General features: G+C 56.0%; 1 protein-coding gene across 1 annotated transcript; it reads left to right on the top strand.

Annotated features, from left to right (window-relative positions):
- The first annotated feature begins 12,605 nt into the window (after positions 1–12,605).
- Positions 12,606–16,852, top strand: MSX1 (msh homeobox 1). Its single transcript, XM_061145528.1, has 2 exons — positions 12,606–13,291; positions 15,668–16,852. The coding sequence occupies exons 1-2, from the start codon at positions 12,823–12,825 to the stop codon at positions 16,108–16,110; spliced, it is 912 nt and encodes a 303-aa protein (XP_061001511.1). The 5' UTR covers positions 12,606–12,822; the 3' UTR covers positions 16,111–16,852.
- The last annotated feature ends 2,394 nt before the right edge of the window (positions 16,853–19,246 follow it).

Genomic DNA, 19,246 nt, shown 5'->3' on the forward strand with positions numbered 1-19,246 from the left:
TGGTTTCCTTTCCTTTTATTTCACAAGCCTCTGCAGTCTTCCCCTCGCCACCCCCTCCCCGCCCCCCAAAGTTACAACTTCCTCCTTTTTGCTAAGTTCAAGTCCTCACTCACCCTCCAGTAGCTGAGTGACCTTGGGCAAGCTACCCCATCACGTCACCCCTCACCCTTTTGACCACCCAGGAAATAGAGACCACAGCGTGAACCCCACGCAGCCAGGAGGATTAAACGAGATCATGTATGAAAAGTCTGAACACCATGGGTGTTTGGCAAGTTTCACGGTGGTAATTATTTCATGAATATCCTACAGGTGCCTGAGGTCAGAAGCAAACAGTCAGTCTGCTAAGCTCCTGGCCTCAGACCACAGCCTCTTGTTTTTCCCTGTTTTCCCATCTGTTGAATGAATGGGTTAATAGTGTCTGGGTGTAAAGGTTGTTGGGTGTGATAAGATAATTAAAGCACTTTACACAGAGCCAACATCACTTACTTCTCTGCCTTCCCTTCTCACTGCCCTTCTTTGTATCCTAACGCCAATCTTAACATTAGTCCAGAAAATTCTTCCGAATTTGTCTTTCAAAATGGAAAGTCTCCAGCACACCCTCACAGGCAACAAGAGGCTACAAAAGTCACTGCCCTGTCACAGGAGACTCTCAGGGAAGGCTTCTCTCTGCACTCAGAAGGGAGAACCCACACGCCTGCCTGTGATCTGGGGAGAGGCATGGGGGGCTGGCTTTTGTTTTTCTGGAAGGGTTTATAAACAGAGGATAATGAGGGCTTGAGAAGGCAGCTTTAATGACTATTATTGCTGGGAAAACAGCGTCCATGGAAGGCCACACTGGCCCATGCCCTCCCCTGACCAGAAGCTCAGAGTGTCTGGGAACGCCAGAGGGTAGGCAGGGTTGCCGAAGAGCCTCAGGGTCACCTTTTCAGTCTCCAAATGCTAAACAACCTACCGTTTCCTCCCCCACCTGCCTCTGTCCTTCCTCTTCTTCCCAACTGGACTGGCTTATTCTCCTCCTCCTCTGCTCAGCATGTGCAAATGCTGTCCAGGACCCTGACTCTGAGCTAGAAACTGTCCTCAGGGCACTGTGGGGTGCAAAGAACATGGGCTTGGAGGGATGCTCTCTCTAGATATCGGCCAACCCAGGCCACTGTACCTCTTGGGACCTGGCTTTCTTACCTAGTGAAGAGGCACAGCGGTGCCAACCTCCCAGGTTTGGAGGAGTCCACCTTCTGGGGTCACTGTGATGGCAGAAATAAACCGCCAGATCACTCACTCCATCTCAGCACTTAAGAGGCATTCCTATTCATTTCATCCTCCCCCAGAATGAGAAAGGGAGTGGGGGGTGGGGAGGCACAAAGCTGGAAGGGGTGGAGCTGGGAACTGAACCCAAGGAGCAAGCTACTAGAGACCGCTCGGGGTTCCAAAGGTGCTTCCACCTGCGCTCCCCCACTCGCCTTTCCCCCTTCACCATGAGAGCCAGGCCTCCCCTTACCTGGCAACCAGGCTTCGGGCTGACTCTGGTTACTGGGAGGCTCCAAGGGGTCTGCTTAAACAAGTGTGTCTGAGTAGGAAAATCAAACAGACAGGCACCCTCTGGGGCCGCCGGGGGACCACCGAGGGTACCACACCTGAACCCGATAAGCCCAGATCTATTTTCACTTAATTGGGCTGCGACCCAGGACCCACCATTGGATCAGATAGGAGGTCTCTGTGAGGATGGAAAGGGTCCCTTTCAGGTCGGGTTGGACTGGGAAGTCCAAGACGGTTGGGGGCACCAGTGCCCCAGCTGGGGAGGGGCCCTTTGAGAGTTTGTTCATTTCTGCAGGAAAGGTTGGGGAGGAGGCTGTCCAGAAATATTTCTCTTCTACTAGGGAGGCCGGGGGAGGGAAATTCAGCTTTTCCGGAAGGGCAGAGCCTCCGGATGAAAGATGCCTTGTCACATCCTCCCAGCATCCAGCAGTCCACACAGTCGGTGTCAGAACACCCAGGGAGAAACAGGCAGCCAGGGAAGGTCCTGCAGGGTGGAGGCGGCCAGCTGGCTAGGGGCACGCCGCTGGACTTGGACTCCACGGAGGGCGCCTGCTGTCAGATCTCTCTGGGCCTTGGCTTCTTCAGAGGAAGGGTAGCTTATTGTTGTTCAGTCACTCAGTCGTGTCCGACTCTTTGTGACCTCATGGACTGCAGCACGCCAGGCCTCCCTGTCCCTCACCATCTCCCGGAGTTTGCTCAGACTCATGTCCATTGAGTCAGTAATGCCATCCAACCTCTCATCCTCTGTCATCCCCTTCTCCTGCCTTCAGTCTTTCCCAGCATCAGGGTCTTTTCCAATGAGTTGGCTCTTTGCATCAAATGGCCAAAGTATTGCAGCTTCAGCCTCAGCATCAGTCCTTCCAATGAATATTTAGGACTGATTTCCTTTACAATTGACTGGTTTGATCTCCTTGCTGTCCAGAGGACTCTCAAGAGTCTTCTCCAGCACCACCATTTGAAAGTATCAATTCTTCCATGCTCAATCTTCTTTATAGTCCAACTCTCACATCTGTACATGACTAGTAGAAAAACTGTACCTTTGAATATAGGGACATTTGTCAGCAAAGTGATGTCTCCTTTTTAATACACTGTCTAGGTTTGTAATAGCTTTCTTTTCAAGGAGCAAGTGTCTTTTAATTTCATGGCTGCCGTCACCATCTGCAGTGATTTTGAGAACTCAACTCCATGTTTAAAGAGGTTTAAACTTGGCAGGGCTAGCAACTGAGTGTTCTTTATATACACACACACACACACACATATATATATACATACATAATTTGTATTTATTTATTTAGCTGCACCAGACCCTAGCTGCGACATGTGGGATCTAGTTCCCTGACTAGGGAGTGTTTTTTTATAAGGCCATTCAAGAACTATTTGATCAGCGCTGAAATGGACTGTTTTCACCCTTGAGCCCAGAGCTCAGGTCTCCGGCCCTAATGGGTCTGGCCTGATACTCTGGGTTAAGGGCCCAGCTCATGCTGAAGATGTGACACTGTCTTCTGGTCATCCATTCACCTCCCCTCTGAAGTGTCCCCTCTATGCCTGGCCCTGTCCTAGTCCCGCAGGCCCACACAAGCTTGTTCTGGGGAGCCACCCCAGAGGGCACTCTCAGGGATCAGAGCTGGGCAGCTGGAAGCAGCAGGTGCTGTGAGTAGGCCAGGCTTTGCAGCCTGCTCTGCCCTTTCCCCACCCGGAAGTCCAGAGCAGGGCTCTCCGGAGTGAGGTCCATCCATGCAGTGGGGGGCCCTGAGAATCCCCTGGGTGCCATGGGAAATCTTAGAACACCTTGTTTTTGTGCGGTTTTGCTCATTGCTGCTGTTGTTTAGTCTATCAGTTGTGTTCTGCTCTTTGGCGACTCCATGGACTATAGCCAGGCTCCTCTGTCCAGGGAATTCTCCAGGCAAGAATACTGGAGTGGGTTACCATTTCCTTCCCCAGGCGATCTTTCCCACCCAGGGACCAAACCAGTGTCTCCTGCACTGGCAGCTGGGTTCCTCACCGCCCAGCCACCTAGCAAGCCCATTTTTGCTTATGTAAACTACTTTACTCCATCGTTCCCCTGTGTGAAGTGCAAGTAGCTCAGTCCTGTCCTACTCTTTGCGACCCCATGCACTACACAGTCAATGAAATTCCCCAGGCCAGAATATTGGAGTGGGTAGCCTTTCCCTTCTCCAGGGGATCTTCCCAACCCAGGGATAGAACCCAGGTCTCCCACATTTTAGGCAGATTCTTTACCACCTGAGCCACAAGGGAAGCCCAAGAAGACTGGAGTCGGTAGTCTATCCCCTCTCCAGGGGATCTTCCCAACCCACGAATCGAACCTGGGGTCTCCTGCATTGCAGGCGGATTCTTTACCAACTGAGCTATGAGGAAAGACCTTCCCCTATGTAAACCCGGGTTAAAAATAGAGTTGCTGCCAAGATTCAAAGAATTAAGTCACCCTCAGAGCTCAGAAGAGTGCTTTGCAATAGTCATTGCTGTATTAACTATTATTAATAGGATTTATGATTCCCCATCTTGGCATTTGTCTCCTCAGTTTTCCAGTTTCCTTGGATTCAGATCCTCCTCACGCAGTCTCAGGGAGGGCGGCAAAGGGGAGCTCAGGCGTCCATAACACGGATGCAGCAATTGAGGTCCCGGCAGGGGGTCGTCATTCATCCTGTAACACGCGCCAAAGCCCCAAGGCAAGCCCAGAGTCCAGAGAGGCGTGGCGTGGCGAGGGGCGTGGCGAGGAGCGTGGCGTGGCGTGGCGAGGGGCGTGGCGTGGCGAGGCGAGGGGCGTGGCGTGGCGTGGCGAGGGGCGTGGCCCCAGAAAAAGTCGTGACCCTGCCCCTTCCAAGAGCTTCAGGAACCTGCGGGTCTGAGATTCCAGCCCGAAACCAGCTGGCAGTGGGGGAAAAGCAGAACGGAATCAAAGCCTCGGGCATTTACAACCTCCACGGCCCGTCTACCCCGTGCAGAGGCTGAGCGAGGCACAGCAAAGACTTCCCCTCGTCCCTACATGCGTGGTGCTGCGAACGTGCGCTGTGACACCGTTCCCAGTACCCGTGTCCCCAGGCTCAGCTGCGCGGCCCGGAATGTGCTACTTCAGTTCTCGTTTTTTCTCCTCTGGGAAGGAGGACGGCCACCTCGGGAGTTGTGATGATGCGTTGAAAGCGCCTTGTACAGAGGCGGTGCTCAGTCAAAGCGGGTCCCTCCAGCCTGCCTGGCTCCAAGAACCTAACCCTGCCTGGCCTAGGGTGCCCCTGCTCCGGCCCTCACCGGAGAGGCGGGACAGACGCTCCCTGAACCTACCAGGGCCAGAGTGCGCCAGTGCGTGCGTGCTAGGTCGCTTCAGACGTGTCCGACTCTGTGCGACCCTATGGACCGCAGCCTGCTAGGCTCCTCTGTCCATGCGATTCTCCAGGCAAGTGTACTGGAGCGGGTCGCCATGCCCTCCTCCAGGGGATCTTCCCAACTAGGGGTCTCTTACATCTACCTGCACTGGCAGGCGGGTTCTTTACCACTACCGCCACCTCGGAGGCCCCGTTTGCAAATGAGTCTTCGCAAATAGACAAGGTCTTCTGCAAGGTCGCAGAGATGCAAGCCACTGGGGACAGTTGGAATGTCCGGGGTTTCCTGGCCTTCCTGAGGGCGGGGACGGATGAGCACTGGGTAAGGGGCTGGGCTTTCCGGATGGCTCAGGGATAGAAGCACCTGCCTGTGAATGTCGGCCACACCGGTTCCATCCCTGGGTGGGGAAGAACCCAGGAGGAGGAAATAGCAACCCACTCCAGTATTCTTTGCCTGGGAAATCCCATGGACAGAGGAATCTGGGGGGGAGGGGGGGAGGCTACAGTCCGTGGGGTCAAAAAAGAGTCGGACACGACTTAGTGACTGAACAACAAGAAAGGAGTTGGACAGCCTACATTTTAGTGCCAGTTCTGTCCGTTTCTAGCTCAGAGGCCAAGGGGAAATGACTCCTCTTTGGGTCTCAGTTTCCCCGTCTACAGAGTGTGTGTTCCATAGCGCACCGATTGAGTGACCCGCCTGTGTCTCCCAGAACCTCCGCCCTCCGCCCTCCTCAGGAGGGAAGCGCCCAGCTCGTTTTAAATGACGGAACAGCCCTCCTTGGTACCCACCGGCACGGAAAGCGAGGTCCAAAGATCGCAAAGGTGGAAAGAGAACAGTGGAGGGCAGAGGCGGGTCACTGCCTTTTCCAGAAGGCGGAGGGTAGTAAGGGCTGGAGCGCAGAGACCCGGGGCGGCCTGGCTGGGCCCCTCCGAGCCCTTAGGTCGGTCCTGAGTACCCAGGAGGGAACTGGCTGGGGTCGGGCCTAAGCGCCCCAGGCTGGGTGAAGGACTTGGAGCAGGACTTCTCTCTACAGAACCTCTCCTCCCCAGTTCTTGACGGTTCTGGTGGGTTCCCCGGCCACTCCCGCCCCCTCCCCAGCGTGCTCTGCATTGGCTCCGCGTTTCCACCGTGAGTTCTGGGACGCTGGGGGTGAAGGAGTCTGAGCGATACCTTGGAGGTCTGCTGACCCTAGTGGGTGCCCACGCTGGGCACCTTCTGGGCTCTGCCACTTCCCTTTTCCATCCTTCCGAGTACCCTAGAAGGAAGGGACCTTGTAAGGTCCAGACTGGGAAACCGAGGCTCCAAAGAGAAACGACCAGCCTGGGGCAGGGGGTGGCAGGGCCGTACTAGGGCCCGGAGGAGAGCTTCCTGCCGTTCCCCAAGGTGCCAACTGCCGCTCCAGAAATGGGAAACGGGCGGGTGGGGGAGGCGAGAGAATAAGAGAAAAACCTCGGAGAAGTGTCAGACGGCTGAGGGGGCGGGAAGAGACTTGGTGACAGAAACAGAAGGGCCCAGAGACGGCAGAGAGGTGAAGAGATCTCTCCGAAGAGACCAAGAGAAACACGCTGAGGCAGAGACCCGCCTCCGAGACAGATGAGAAACACGGAGGACGAGAAGGAGGACACAGAGAAGGAAAAGTCAGGGGCCCAAGACAAAGAGGAGCAGAAGTGGGACTCGCGGGGAGAAGGGGGCCCAGGGGCCTCCCAGGCCGCCTAGCCCCACCCAAACCTCATCCCGCGCTGCTCCTCTCCAGTCCCGGGGACCCCTCCTGGCCCGCGCGCGCTCGACCCAGCCACGGTGGGGTGCCTGCCGCACTTCGGAGGACACTCCCTGAGTGCCCGCCCCCGCCCCCTTCGACTGCTCTCTTTTTCCCGTCTTAGCGCCGGGCTTCCTAGGCATCCCGAACTCGCCTTCCACTCCACTTCATATTTAGGTCCTTCAAGAGTCCCCGGATGGCAGAGGCTCTTCGGGTTCTCGGCATCGCAGTATCCAGGGCTGTTATCCTCCGCCATCCCCGTGGCTGAGTGTCTTTTTCGCCTGTGTCTGTTGATGACTGTTCCTGCCCATCTCCGCCCTGATCTGGTTTCCCCGCACAGCCTCTTTTCCCGGGTGGTCGAGCTGGGGGTGAAATGTGAGGTTCCCCACCTGGAAGGTACCTCGGGCTACCTTCCATTCGAGGGGCAGGGCCGCCCATGCCATCCCACGTCCTGCAGGAGAGGAATTGGCAAGCCCAGAGGAAAGCTCCAGACCCCCCAGCCCCACCCCGGATGCCTCAGATGTGCTCAAAGCGCTGGGAACCTGCCACAGTGCGGCGGAGTCTCGCGGTGTGGCCTCTTCCGGAGGGCCAACAGCGTTATCTGAGCTGAGGAACAGAGGACCCATTTTAAAGCCAGCAAATCGAGGCTCAGGAAAAAAGGAAAAAAAGGTCCTCGGCCTTTGGTTGGTGAATCAGCTCGCAGCCCAGATGTCTTTTCTCTGAGAGACCTTAGATTCTCTACATTTAATAAATTCATGGGAAAACTGGACCGTTTTCAAAATTCGAGAAGGTGGTGGGCAGCGGGGAGGGGAGCCGCAGGAGAGAAGTGTAGTAAGTGATGCACCAAAACCCATTTCCCTGACTGAGGGAGGCGGTGCCATCAAATCCCGACAGCACCCTCTGGGTTTTAGAGCATCTCCTCTTTTGAAAGCTCCCTGAGAGAGACTGCCACAGAGTGAAAAGAGTGGATTGGGGGCTCAGACCCACCCGTGTCCAGATCCTGGCGCCACTGCTAGCTAGCTGTGTGACCCTGGGCAAGATACTTAGCCTTTCCGATTCTGTTCGCTCATCTGGAAAGAGTGGGAAAGCCTATAATAATACCTATCTCCCAAAGTAAAGAGGATTAAAGCGGATAAAGTTTGTGAAACCTCTGACAAGAGTCCTGACACCCAGCTCAAAAAAAGTCAATTCTCTTCCTCCCACTCCTTCCAACCCCCTGCCCCTCCAGGCCCCTACCGGAACTGAGAGGGGGCCCTCGGTGGGCAGAGCTTGGAGGTGGGGGGGTGGGGGTGGGGAAGGGCTAACCTTCTTTGGCCCAGGGTGGGCAGAGCCAGGATGGAAGATGTTTGGTCGGCCCCTGGAGCCTCGGGGTCTGCCTGACATCTCTGGGCTTAAATAACCGTGCGCCTTTGTTATTCGTCGGCAGCAAAGTGGTTCGTTACGCCTGATTGGTCTAATTGCTTTGAAATGGGATATATTATCTATAATTATAGAGCTCTAGGAGGAGCCGGCCGGCCTCCGCTTTCATCTTCCCCAAGTGCACCCTCATGTCGCGATCACATTAATTTGGGCCATTTGAAAGGGGGGCCCACTGTCTCCCCCGCAGATCTACACCCCTCACCCTCTTCCGAATTTAAAGACACAAGGAAGCCCAGGCCCGATCCGGAGGAAAGAAGCAAGGGGGGAGGGGATGGAAGGGCGGGAAGGGGAAGAAGCAGGGAGTCGGACTTGTAGATTTCTCTCTGGCGCCGGGTAAAATGCAACTGCACTTGGGCAGTTCCACTGCACAAGTGGGGCCCGCTTAAGCGGAGGAATGGCAAGAAGAAAATATTTTTTACAGCCAGTTTTTTTTTTTTTTTTACTTTGTATTAAAAAGGGCACCAAAAACTCTTAAATGGCCTAAGTTCTGCCCAGGTCCCAGGCAAGCAGAAAGCTTTTTTGCTCCGCTGTGGATATTCAGGCAATAACTGAAGACTCCCTGGAGTTCTGAGCTCTCCAGTGTCTTTCTCTGGAAAGCTGTGAACTCTTCCCAAAGGATTCCATCAGTGACTCCCAGTTTCCCAAACCTCTGACTCCCAGGCGCTCACTTCTAGGCGACAGAGGCCAATAGGCGGGAGGACTGGGGTCGGGAGGCCCCCCTCCGCAGGTTGGGGGATCCCCTGGTCGTGCTGTCTACTTGTCAACCCCCCTCCATTCCCATGACAAAATACCTCCCCTCTCTCCCCCTCCATCGCCCTCCTGAAGATTGGTGAATTCCCACCAAAATAAATCGTTCCGGGTAATCGGTTTTCATAGCACATTCATTCTATTAAAGAGGACTGTTTGGGGCTCGCTAATTGCCGGGGGATCCCACTGAGCTGCACATTTTTAAAAAATGCACGCGGGACTCCTGGGTCGAGGCCACAAAATTCATTGAGAAACGGGGGAGGGGGCGTAAACAAAAACCCGACGGAGGTGACAACGAATGCCAGAAGTGAGGGATCTTGCTGCGGGCTCTTCGAACCCGCCGCGCCAACAGCCAGATAAAGACTGCGGTCTCTAAGACGGGATGCCTCGCCAAAGGAATCTTTGCCCATGAGGAGGGAGGGAGCCTAAAAACACCACTTTCCTCGGCCGCCACACAGTCCTATAAAATAGGCTTGGGGGGGGGGGGCGGTTGGGTGGGAGAAGGGGGAAGAACACCACCACAACCAGTTGCCCAGAGAGTGGCTGCAGGACAAGCCGTCTTTAGGATCCGAAACGCGGAGGTGCTCCCAGCGGCGGCGCGGGGAGTGCTTTAAGATGCCCCGGAACAAGGGGAGAAGGAGCGATGCGGGAGGGGAGGGGAGCGGAGTGCAAGCGCAGGGAAGCCGAACGCCAGTCCCCGAGCTTTATCTGCGGCGAGCCAGCCCTGCCCTTGCCAGGCATGAATTACAGCCCGGCTTTCTGGGCTGCCGCGGCCACGCCGAGAAATACCGGCAGTAGAAGCGCCTGGGGGCTAGTGCTGGCGGCGAGATAACAGGCGCAGCCCCCCGGCCCTGTCAGCTCTTGGAACCCGCCAACCGGGAAATCCGAAAAGGCCCAGACAAAAAAAATCAACGCAGAGAAGGCACTCTCTCACTGCCCCCAACATGTGTCCTTCCTTCCGCGGGAACCACACGCCCCGGGAGAGAGATATTTTGTTCCTTTTCTCAAAGTCCCTTCTCTGAGACCGTGGGCATCGTTTCCCCTACCCCGCAGCCCAGGGGCGGATCGGTGGAAGATCCCGGCGGTATTCCGAGCACGGATTCCATGTGGAATCTACCGCTCTGCACCCCTTTTCCTCCGCAGACATTCTTCCCGCCGTCTCCTAGCCAGAGGAGACACGAACCCAGGCCGAACCTAAAAAAAAAAGAGGCTATGGGGTTCGGGCCGGGCTCGCGAAACCCAGGGACCGGCGGCAGGGCCGTGGGCTGCGGGCGCAGGCGGTTTGCTCCCAGGAGGCGGGGGCGCGCGACTTCAAGGGCCCTTGCGCCGGCTGCTGCCTTTGATCCGGCCGCCGCTGGCGCCTAAAAACAACATCCTCGTCTGCCTATTAGGCGAGCTGAGGGATCGTGACAGATTGTTTATCCCCGCAATTAGCGATGCGGCCCTTCTCCCGCCGCCCGGCCGCCCGGCCCGCGGCCGGGCCTGGACTGGCCGCGCCCTCCGGACACAGTTTTGAGCCTCCTCTGCGCCTCGCGCCTGCACTCTTGGGGTTCGAGCCCCAGCTCCGCCCTAAAGCCCTAAAGCAGGGGAGGAGGTGGTCTTATCTCGCGGACTCCAAGGGGATACTCCTTTGAAGTTGTTTTTGCTGATGTGCATTTTCTAGTGAGAAAGTTCTGATATATAGCAGATTCTCAAAGTGATCTGGAAGCCAAACTTTTTGAGATGGGAGCCGAGGGTGGAACAAAAGCAAGTCCCAACAGAAAGTCGCACTGATCGATTTGAAAAGGTTGACCTAAACAGCCTAGGGGCCTCGCTTGTCTCTCCCTCTTGAACCCCCTAGTGCAGAATGAAATTCCCGCGTGCCTGTCCCAGGGAGAATTTAATTGGAAATGCGGGTGATAGAAGTTGGTCATCCCGACTGGGAGCCTCGCTGAGTGTCAGTTCCTATAGCTCTAAAGTGGGAGTATATGGCCTTTTATCCTTGAACCCTCAAGCAAACCTCCGGGGCCTAGGTTTCTTGCCCTGGAGGAAGGACTCTATTCTCCTGTCTCCCCCAGGGGTCCCGTGTCTTTAGAGAGGCCGCAACCGTGCGCCGCGCCTCCAGCTGGGCCAGACGCGAGCTGGAGGCCCTAAACCCTGCCCAGGGCTTGGGAGTGCAGGAGGTCTGCAGAGGCGGCGTAAATTTCACAGACGCTAGGATATTCCCTAACCCGCCCCAGGCCTTAACGTCGTGGAGCCTGCGGACGGCTACGAGGCTGCCAATCTCCCCGGCGTTCGCATCCCGACCCCTCCCGCCAGACCCCGGACGCCATCCAGGTAATAAAGTTCCCGCTCTAGTAATTCATTTTCCTTAATCTGGACGCCCCTAATCTACAGTTTTTATTGCGCCCAGTTAAAAGGCGAGGGAATTCGCTGTCCCTCCGCGGTCGGATAATTACCCCTAAATGGCCACAGCAGCCCCTTGTGTTTCCTGGAGATTAGAACCCCGCAGCCATCAATGGCGGGTGCCGGTGAGCCGCCAATCACCGCCTCCAGCTCCCGGGGAGCCGCCGGCCTGGGCCCCGGGATAAGAGGCCATAAAGAGGCGCAGAAAACCGCGGAGCCACGATCCGAGTTTGTGTGGATCTTACGTCTCCGCACACCGCCCCCCCAACTCATGTTCCCCCCCCTTTTTTTTAAACAGCAAAAATAAAAATCACGTTTCCTCCAAAATTGGCAGGATAAAAGTTCTCATACCCGGCGTGGAGAATCCGTCCCTGGAAGTGTCCTCATTTCTTCGCCCTCTCTTCCAAATGTGCCTCCACACCTTCCTAACCCCCCAAGATCAGATCCAGAGATGAGGACGTATCATTGTTTCTGCGGACACGCGATCGAGGTCACGTTAAGGCCAGGTCAGTGTTTTGGGGTCGTTTCTGTTGGTTTTATATTCTGTGAGTTCTTTATCAAAATGACCAGCTCCTTCCCCCAGCCGGTAGCCTGTATAGGTGCTATAATCCCACCCCACCCCCGCCCCTAAAGTTCACAGCGAGAAACTCGATTATGCATTCCAGATAACATAATGCATTCTTATTCTTAACATCCGTAGCACCACGGCGAACGTGGCTTCTTAGGCAAACTTCAGTCCAGCACTTCGAAGACAAAGGCCCACTTTCACGCAGAGGTAAAGTTTTGAAGATTGAAACAGAAGAAAATGAAGGTGTTTACAGACGAAATTAATGTTATGTTTTTCTACTATAATAAATAAGCCTGCAGGGTTTTTTTTTTTTTTAAACTATAAAAAGAATATACAAGAAATGACTTCAATTCCAATTATTGTGATAAACAGGAGAACCATCCTCCACTATCCACTAGGGAGAAACACACCCAAGTAACTGACACAACAGAAAGGTAAGGCGGGAGATAGGAGAGAGAAACAGGAAAGGAATAGAGAAAAAAAGGGAGAAGTTGGAAAGAAGGGAGATAAGGGAAGGGGAGGAAGGGGGTAGAGCAGAAGAGAAGCACAGAGCACAAGGGGAAGTCCCCCAGGAACAGAGAAAAATAAGAGACCCAGGGGGACCCACACAGGGACGGACGGCACGGGCTGTAGCTCGGAGGAAAGTTTCTCCGGCTACCACTCCCCTCCTCTGCCCTCCCGGGGCCCCGGCCCAGCCCCACGCGCCCCGAGGCCCAGCGCGCCTCGGGGCAAGTCAGCCCGAGCCGGGCCCAATGGATCGCGCCGGACCCGCCCCCTCGCGCGCTGATTGGCCGCCGCCGCGCTGGCCTCGCCTTATTAACAAGTTCTCTGGGGAGCCGCGGCCCGACCCGGAGCCGGCTGGTGCGCCCGAGAACTCCGCCTGCGCGGCGGCGCCAGCGGATAACCAGGCCCGGAGCGCCAGAGCTGGCCTTCTGGGGAGGGGCGGGAGGCGCGCGCGGTAGAGCCCGCCCGGCCAGGGCCCCGGACTCTCCCACAGGCCGACCGCGATCCCAGCTCGCCCGAAGCTCATGCCCGGCGGCTGGCCCGAGCTGCGGCTGGAGGGGGGGCCCGGCTCTGCATGGCCCCGGCTGCTGACATGACTTCTTTGCCACTCGGTGTCAAAGTGGAGGACTCCGCCTTCGGCAAGCCGGCGGGGGGCGGCGGGGGCCAGACCCCCAGCACCACCACGGCCACGGCGGCCGCCATGGGCGCAGACGAGGAGGGGGCCAAGCCCAAAGTGTCCCCTTCGCTCCTGCCCTTCAGCGTGGAGGCGCTCATGGCCGATCACAGGAAGCCCGGGGCCAAGGACAGCGTCCTGGCGGCCTCCGAGGGCGCACAGGCGGCGGGCGGCTCCGCGCAGCCTCTAGGTGCCCGGCCCGGGTCGTTGGGCGCCCCGGATGCGCCGTCCTCGCCGCGGCCGCTCGGCCATTTCTCGGTAGGAGGACTCCTCAAACTGCCAGAAGATGCGCTCGTCAAAGCCGAGAGCCCCGAGAAACCCGAGAGGACCCCGTGGATGCAGAATCCCCGCTTCTCCCCGCCCCCGGCCAGTGAGTAGCCAGAACCCAGGCGGTGGGGGAGGGAGCCGGCGGGGGTGTGGGACCCGAGGGCGCCAGGCCGCGCTCCGGCGCCTGTTTGTCTCCGGCGTCTGCGTACCTGCGGCCGGGTACCTGGAGCCGTGCTGCAGATGGGTGGTCGGGGAGCTCAGGGCGGGTGGGGGGGGGGTCGACCCCTCTCCCCACTCCCACCCAGGAAGAGGGTTCAAGGCCTGGCCCAGGCCCAGCTCTTCTTGGTCCACCTTCTCCGGCTCCTCGCCTTGTCCAGGCGACGCTGCGGGTAGGAGTTCACTTGTAGGACAAGGGTGTCTGGGCACCTTCATCTCGGGCCCCCACCAAACGACCCCAGGAGTCTCGGCTGGCTCCTCTGTCAGACCCTAAGCCCTGTTACTTCGCCGTTACCCCAACGGGTGGGTTCGAAGGGTGCGGGACATCTTTCCAGAGCGCAGAGTTTCACTTTCTCATCGTAGAAGCCTAGTGCGCCCCCTCCCCTTCTCCACATCCACCCATCAGAGTATTTCTTTGCCCACTGTGTTTCCGAAGCTCTTGAAAAATTCCCCCCTCCCCCGCCCCTTTCGTGTTTCAGGTAGATACTTGGTGCTCAGGGTGGATGGATCACAGTGGGAGGAGGCGAAGCGCTCCGGTTCCAGTGGAGGGGGCGGGGCACCAAGTCAATTAGTGGGAGGCACCCCCTCCAACATGGTCGGGAGCTCCCAAATGTCTCGGACTACGTCTTGGAAGCGAACTCCAGCCGCCAAAGGCTCGCCTTCGGGGTCGTTCCGAGGCCTCGCGGCCCCCGGGCTTCTCTGCCCAGCGAACACACTCGGAGATATTTCAGGAGCACGGGAAATTCCCAAGTTTTCCTCGTTTCCTCCGATTATTTGGTGCGGCATAATAGCAACCCGAATTCAATGGCGTGATGCTGAGGAATGATTTTTATCGGGGGATTAAACGTCTCTGAAAAGCCAGCCCCTCCCTGGGCCTAATGGCCGGAGAAGGTGGCCTAGCGCTGGGCTGTTAACTACGAAGGGTGTGACGTTTCCCTCGGCGCCCGCCCCTCGGGTGGCCCGGCGGAAAGCGAGTCGGGGGCCAACTGCTTCCCGGACTCTCAATGGTCTCGACCAGGGAAGAAGGGGGGATGTTAACACCAGTTTTCGTTTGACTCACATCCTGGTGGCCTGAGAGCCCAAAGGATTTTTTTTTTTTTTTTTTTTTAAAGCATTCCAAAAAGAAAATTGCATAATTAGGCAAAACCCGCCTGGTGAAAACATTCTCTAGATTTGAATTCATTTCTCCCCAAGTGAAGCTGCTGCATAGGCAAAGTGTCCCTTCCAGGACTTAAAAATTCCTTTCGGGCCTGGGTCCTGACCCAAAGTCAACGTGATCTCTGTTGTCCTGGGAATAATTGTGTTCCACGTTTTTAACCAGGGCCGCAGCTGCTGGGTGTGGCAGGCGTTGACTTGCCCAGCCGACCCTGGCCGCAGGAGCCCTCTGTGCCAAGGTGTTCAGTCACCGCCCATCCTTGAGGGTATATAAGACAGCTGGGCACCAACACCGTTGATCTCTGTGCACTGGGGCACTGGTCGAGGAGAAGCCATTGCATTTTGCCCATAACACGCACACTTATAAGAGAGACAAGAGGCCAAGGAGCTGGGCGTGGAACAGGCCTAGAACACAATTGAAACAATCATCAGAAGCCCCGTTAAAAGCAAGCCCCAGACTGTGGCATTTTTTTTATATTTGAGATTTGGACATGGTGTGACATCCAGGGTTGCTCCACCTCTGGTCAGTGAGGCCTGAGCTTAGAGCAGTCACTAAGTCGTGCCCGACTCTTTGCGACCCCATGGACTGCACTGTTCTAAGTGAAAGAGTGTGTGATTGGGAGATAGGGATTTTCAGCCACAGAACATCCTATCCGCGGGCGCTGACCACTTAGTGGGCACAGATGATAAATGTTTAGCCATCGCCTAAAATTAAATATGATCTCGGGAGCAGGGCCTCTTTCTGCGCATTTCACTGTTCTGTTAATATCCACCCGTGAGTGGTGGTGGGAGAAGGCCTTCGTAAGCAGCCACTTAGATTTAAGCGCTGTTTGCCTCTTCCCAGTTATATGGGGCTTTGAACACGTCTGAGCTTTACCTGGAAGCTTCGTTTCCTCATTTGCAAAAGGTAGACAGGAACCTACCCTGTGGGCCTACGGTGGGAGCTGGAGAAGACATTTTCCAAGTGCCTCTCCGGGCGGGCGCCTGGCGCCGAGGTGCTCGACGCAAATGAATAGCGGGCGTTGTTACCGATTATTATTCCCACGTCGGGGCCGATAGCGCGCCACTTTCTTAACCCGCTGGATTTCTCTCTCTCTCGGCCCCTCAGGGCGGCTGAGCCCTCCGGCCTGCACCCTGCGCAAGCACAAGACCAACCGCAAGCCGCGGACGCCCTTCACCACCGCCCAGCTGCTGGCGCTGGAGCGCAAGTTCCGCCAGAAGCAGTACCTATCCATCGCCGAGCGCGCCGAGTTCTCCAGCTCGCTCAGCCTCACAGAGACGCAGGTGAAGATCTGGTTTCAGAACCGCCGCGCCAAGGCCAAGAGACTGCAGGAGGCTGAGCTGGAGAAGCTGAAGATGGCCGCTAAACCCATGCTGCCCCCCGCAGCCTTCGGCCTCTCCTTCCCACTCGGAGGCCCTGCCGCCGTAGCAGCCGCCGCGGGCGCCTCGCTCTACGGGGCCTCTGGCCCTTTCCAACGCGCCGCGCTGCCCGTGGCGCCCGTGGGACTCTATACAGCCCACGTCGGCTACAGTATGTACCACCTGACATAGAAGGCCCAGGGTTGCCTACCTAGGGTGCCAGCCGATCCCTCCAGCAAACAACAGGAGCCTTCCCACGAGGTGCTCCCCTGTTCAGCACCGCCTGGCACCTTCTCTTTAACCCCCACACTGCTCCAGTTCGTCCTCCGTCGCTCCCGGAGTTCACTCTCTGAAGTCTCATTCCCTTCCCCAAAGTGGCTGGGAGGGTCCCATGACGCTCTTCTAGAATCTAGATCTATCCCTTCCAGTTACAGACGGGGCAACTGAGGCCAGAGAGGTTTCCAAAGGTATCACAGTCCCCAGTAGAGTTAATGGTTGGACCAGACCGAGGGGCCGTGCCTCCTGCATGGCTGCCTCCTGTCCTAACACCTGGCAGGAAAAAGCACAGAGAAAATTCATGTTTGAAGATTTTGGAAATGAGAACAGTTGGGGAGAAAGAGAAGAACTTTGCAGGAGAGGCAGATCCCGGGTCTTGCCACCAGAAAACTTCAAAAGAACTTCAACAGTAAAACATTTGTTTTTTTGGGGGGGTGGGGGGAGTGATAAACTTGCGTGACAAAGGTAGGTTGAAGGGACCTTTCTCTTACCAGTACCAGAAAGAAATTGTAAAATAAAAATTAAAAACTTCTGTTTCTATTTAACAGTACATTTGGGTGGCTCTCAAGATTCCCTTTGGAAGGGATTGTTGTAATATACTGTATATTTGAAATTTTATTATCATTTATATTATAGCTATATTTGTTAAATAAATTAATTTTAAGCTACAAGAAATGATCTCCTCATTCGTTTAGTCTTTTAATTTTACCCCTTGCCACCTCTTCACTTGTATGGTTGCTTTTCAGTTTCGTAGTAGTTTGGTGTCAGAAACTTTTCAAAGGTGACAACAATATTCAGGGACAGGGGGGGTGCTTTTTTGAACACACAGGACAGATCTGCCTTAGCAAAGTCAAGTGGAGAATTGAAGCAATTACCTTGGATAATTAGGCTCAATTTTCCAATTCACTTTAAGCTGAAATCGACACTTGTTCAGGCGACCCATAACCGATTCTTTTCTTTTTTCTCCCCTTTTAACCCGTCTTTGAAAACAAAGAGAATCACCCAAATGGTTTGATGACTGCAGACAGCTAATCCAGACAATTCCCACCCCCGCAAACCTGTTTTTCCCACCGGAGGCCAGGTGGGGGATGGAGAGGCATCGCTTCCCTTCTCTTAAATCACCCTGCCGCTGTCACCAGTGTAGACGCGGTTGGAGGAACTAATTTTGAGGCTGCCAGAATGTGAGTGCCTTCACACTCCCTATTACGACTCCTTTAAAAAAAAAACTTTGCTGAAAACGCTGGGCGACCATACACTAAGCGCCGTGGGGGTGTCCTTTGCATGAGCCTTGCCTACAGACTGGGTTTTTCTTTTATATAGTATGTTATATTCAGGCTACCAGGAGAATATATTTGAACAAGCCCGAAGTTTAGCCTTCCGGGGGCAATTCTGCTAGCATGTTGAAGGCAGAAAAGGATCTCTAGTAGATAAAGCCTACTATGTTCCAGGCAGCGCTCAGTTCTCTTTCCAGTAGGGGAGCCCTGACTTAATTCTCACCAGATCTGGCCCCCCCCCCGCCCCCTCACCTCCACCTCTGTCCGGCCCTGGGAGCGTCTCCAAATTCCACGACAGGGCAGCCCCGGGAAGCCTTTGCGAGGAGGAAGCCAGGAGACCAAGGGCTGTCAGAACCCGAAGTGCCTGACGTTGGACACGGGAAGGGTAGACATCTCTGCAGAAAAGAGACCGGCTTATGGTGTGGAGAGGAAACCTGGGGCGCCCTGCGGTTTCTAGCCCCAAGGGGAGGTTGGCCTCGGAATTCCAAGAGAGTGAGGGGTGGCTCGCACGCACCCGGGGCGGGCTCTCAGCGGGTGCCGGCGAGTTTCGAGGTACCCAGCGTCTTGGATCCTTCGATCTCCGTAGCTCTGACAAAGGCTCTGTCCCGCGGCTGGGGCTACAGTCTGAACTTGTCACCACTCCCTTCCCTAAGAAAAGGAAGGTCCAATGATCAGGCAGTCGGGGGGGGGGGGGGGTCCCCGGCCTCTGGGCTAACAAGCGTGGCCCGAGTTGGTACTCTTCAACCCCAAGAGAGGGGAGTGGTATCTAAAAATGTCTCAGACTCCGGCGCCCACGCGGCCCCTTAAAAGCGCTTAGGTACATCACTATTTCTTGCAGACACGGAAAGAATGTTTACCCCCTGTATAAACTCAGCATCCCTAGTGTCCTTGCGCGGGACGCCCGGACTTCCACAAATCTGGGCTCCTTTCTGAAACTCCCCTGTCCACTCTCCTATACTGAGGGTTTGTACTGAACTTGAAGTCAGAGAAACTCATTGGTTGATGCCAGCCCTGCCACTTCCTAGCCGCCTGACTCTGCATAGGGAAGATCACGCTTTCTATTCCTCAGTTTTCTCATCTGCGAAATGGGCCTGGGAATCCTTCCCTTGCCCCCGGGATTTTGGGGACGTGTCAACGAGCCCCTGCGCGGAAGGCCGCCCCGGTAATGCCGAGCAGATCTCAATCTTCTTAGCTCACGGTGCGTCGGCCACACCGGAATGTTTTCCACGCGTGTGGGAGAGGGGACTGTCAGGGCGGGATCGGGTGTCTCCCGCGGCCCGAGCTCACGGGCCTCCCGGCTCCTCGAAACTTGGCAATTTAGGGTCGAGGCAAACTTAGAGCTACATAATTGCAGTAATGAGCAACGGCTCGAGCTCGGCAGACGCGCAGAGGCTCCAGCCTGGCGGTAGCTGCAGGCGAGACGGGCGCGCCCCCTTCCCCCACTCAGAGTCTCAGCCTGTTTGGAACCTGCCGCCGCCCTGCGACCCCCGCCCGTGCCCGCCTGCGCGCGCGCCCCAGCCCTACTGCGGGCCTTGGGTCCCTGTTTCCTTTCATTCATATATCCCCTGTTTTGCCCATTTTTGTTTTCTTTCGTTCAGCCCCTTCTTTGCACCGCTTTTGTTTCTGGATTTCCTCCCTCGATAGGGCGTGCACACATAAGGTGCTCAATAAACGGTTTCTGGATCAGGAGGGTGCTCCGCTCTGGGGTCAGGACTTGAGAGAGATTCAGCCGGGTCCCGCGGGAATTCGAGGCGAGGGCACTGCCTCCCGTCCAGCCC

This window comes from Dama dama, chromosome 6, assembly GCF_033118175.1.
Source record: "Dama dama isolate Ldn47 chromosome 6, ASM3311817v1, whole genome shotgun sequence".
NCBI classification, from domain to species: domain Eukaryota; kingdom Metazoa; phylum Chordata; class Mammalia; order Artiodactyla; family Cervidae; genus Dama; species Dama dama.

Bases quoted from the DNA above. Each gene is read 5' to 3' on its own strand.
- MSX1 (XM_061145528.1), top strand. From the start codon at position 12,823: ATGGCCCCGGCTGCTGACATGACTTCTTTGCCACTCGGTGTCAAAGTG. The intron at 13,292-15,667 runs GTGAGTAGCCAG...TCGGCCCCTCAG, and splicing joins CTTCTCCCCGCCCCCGGCCA to GGCGGCTGAGCCCTCCGGCC.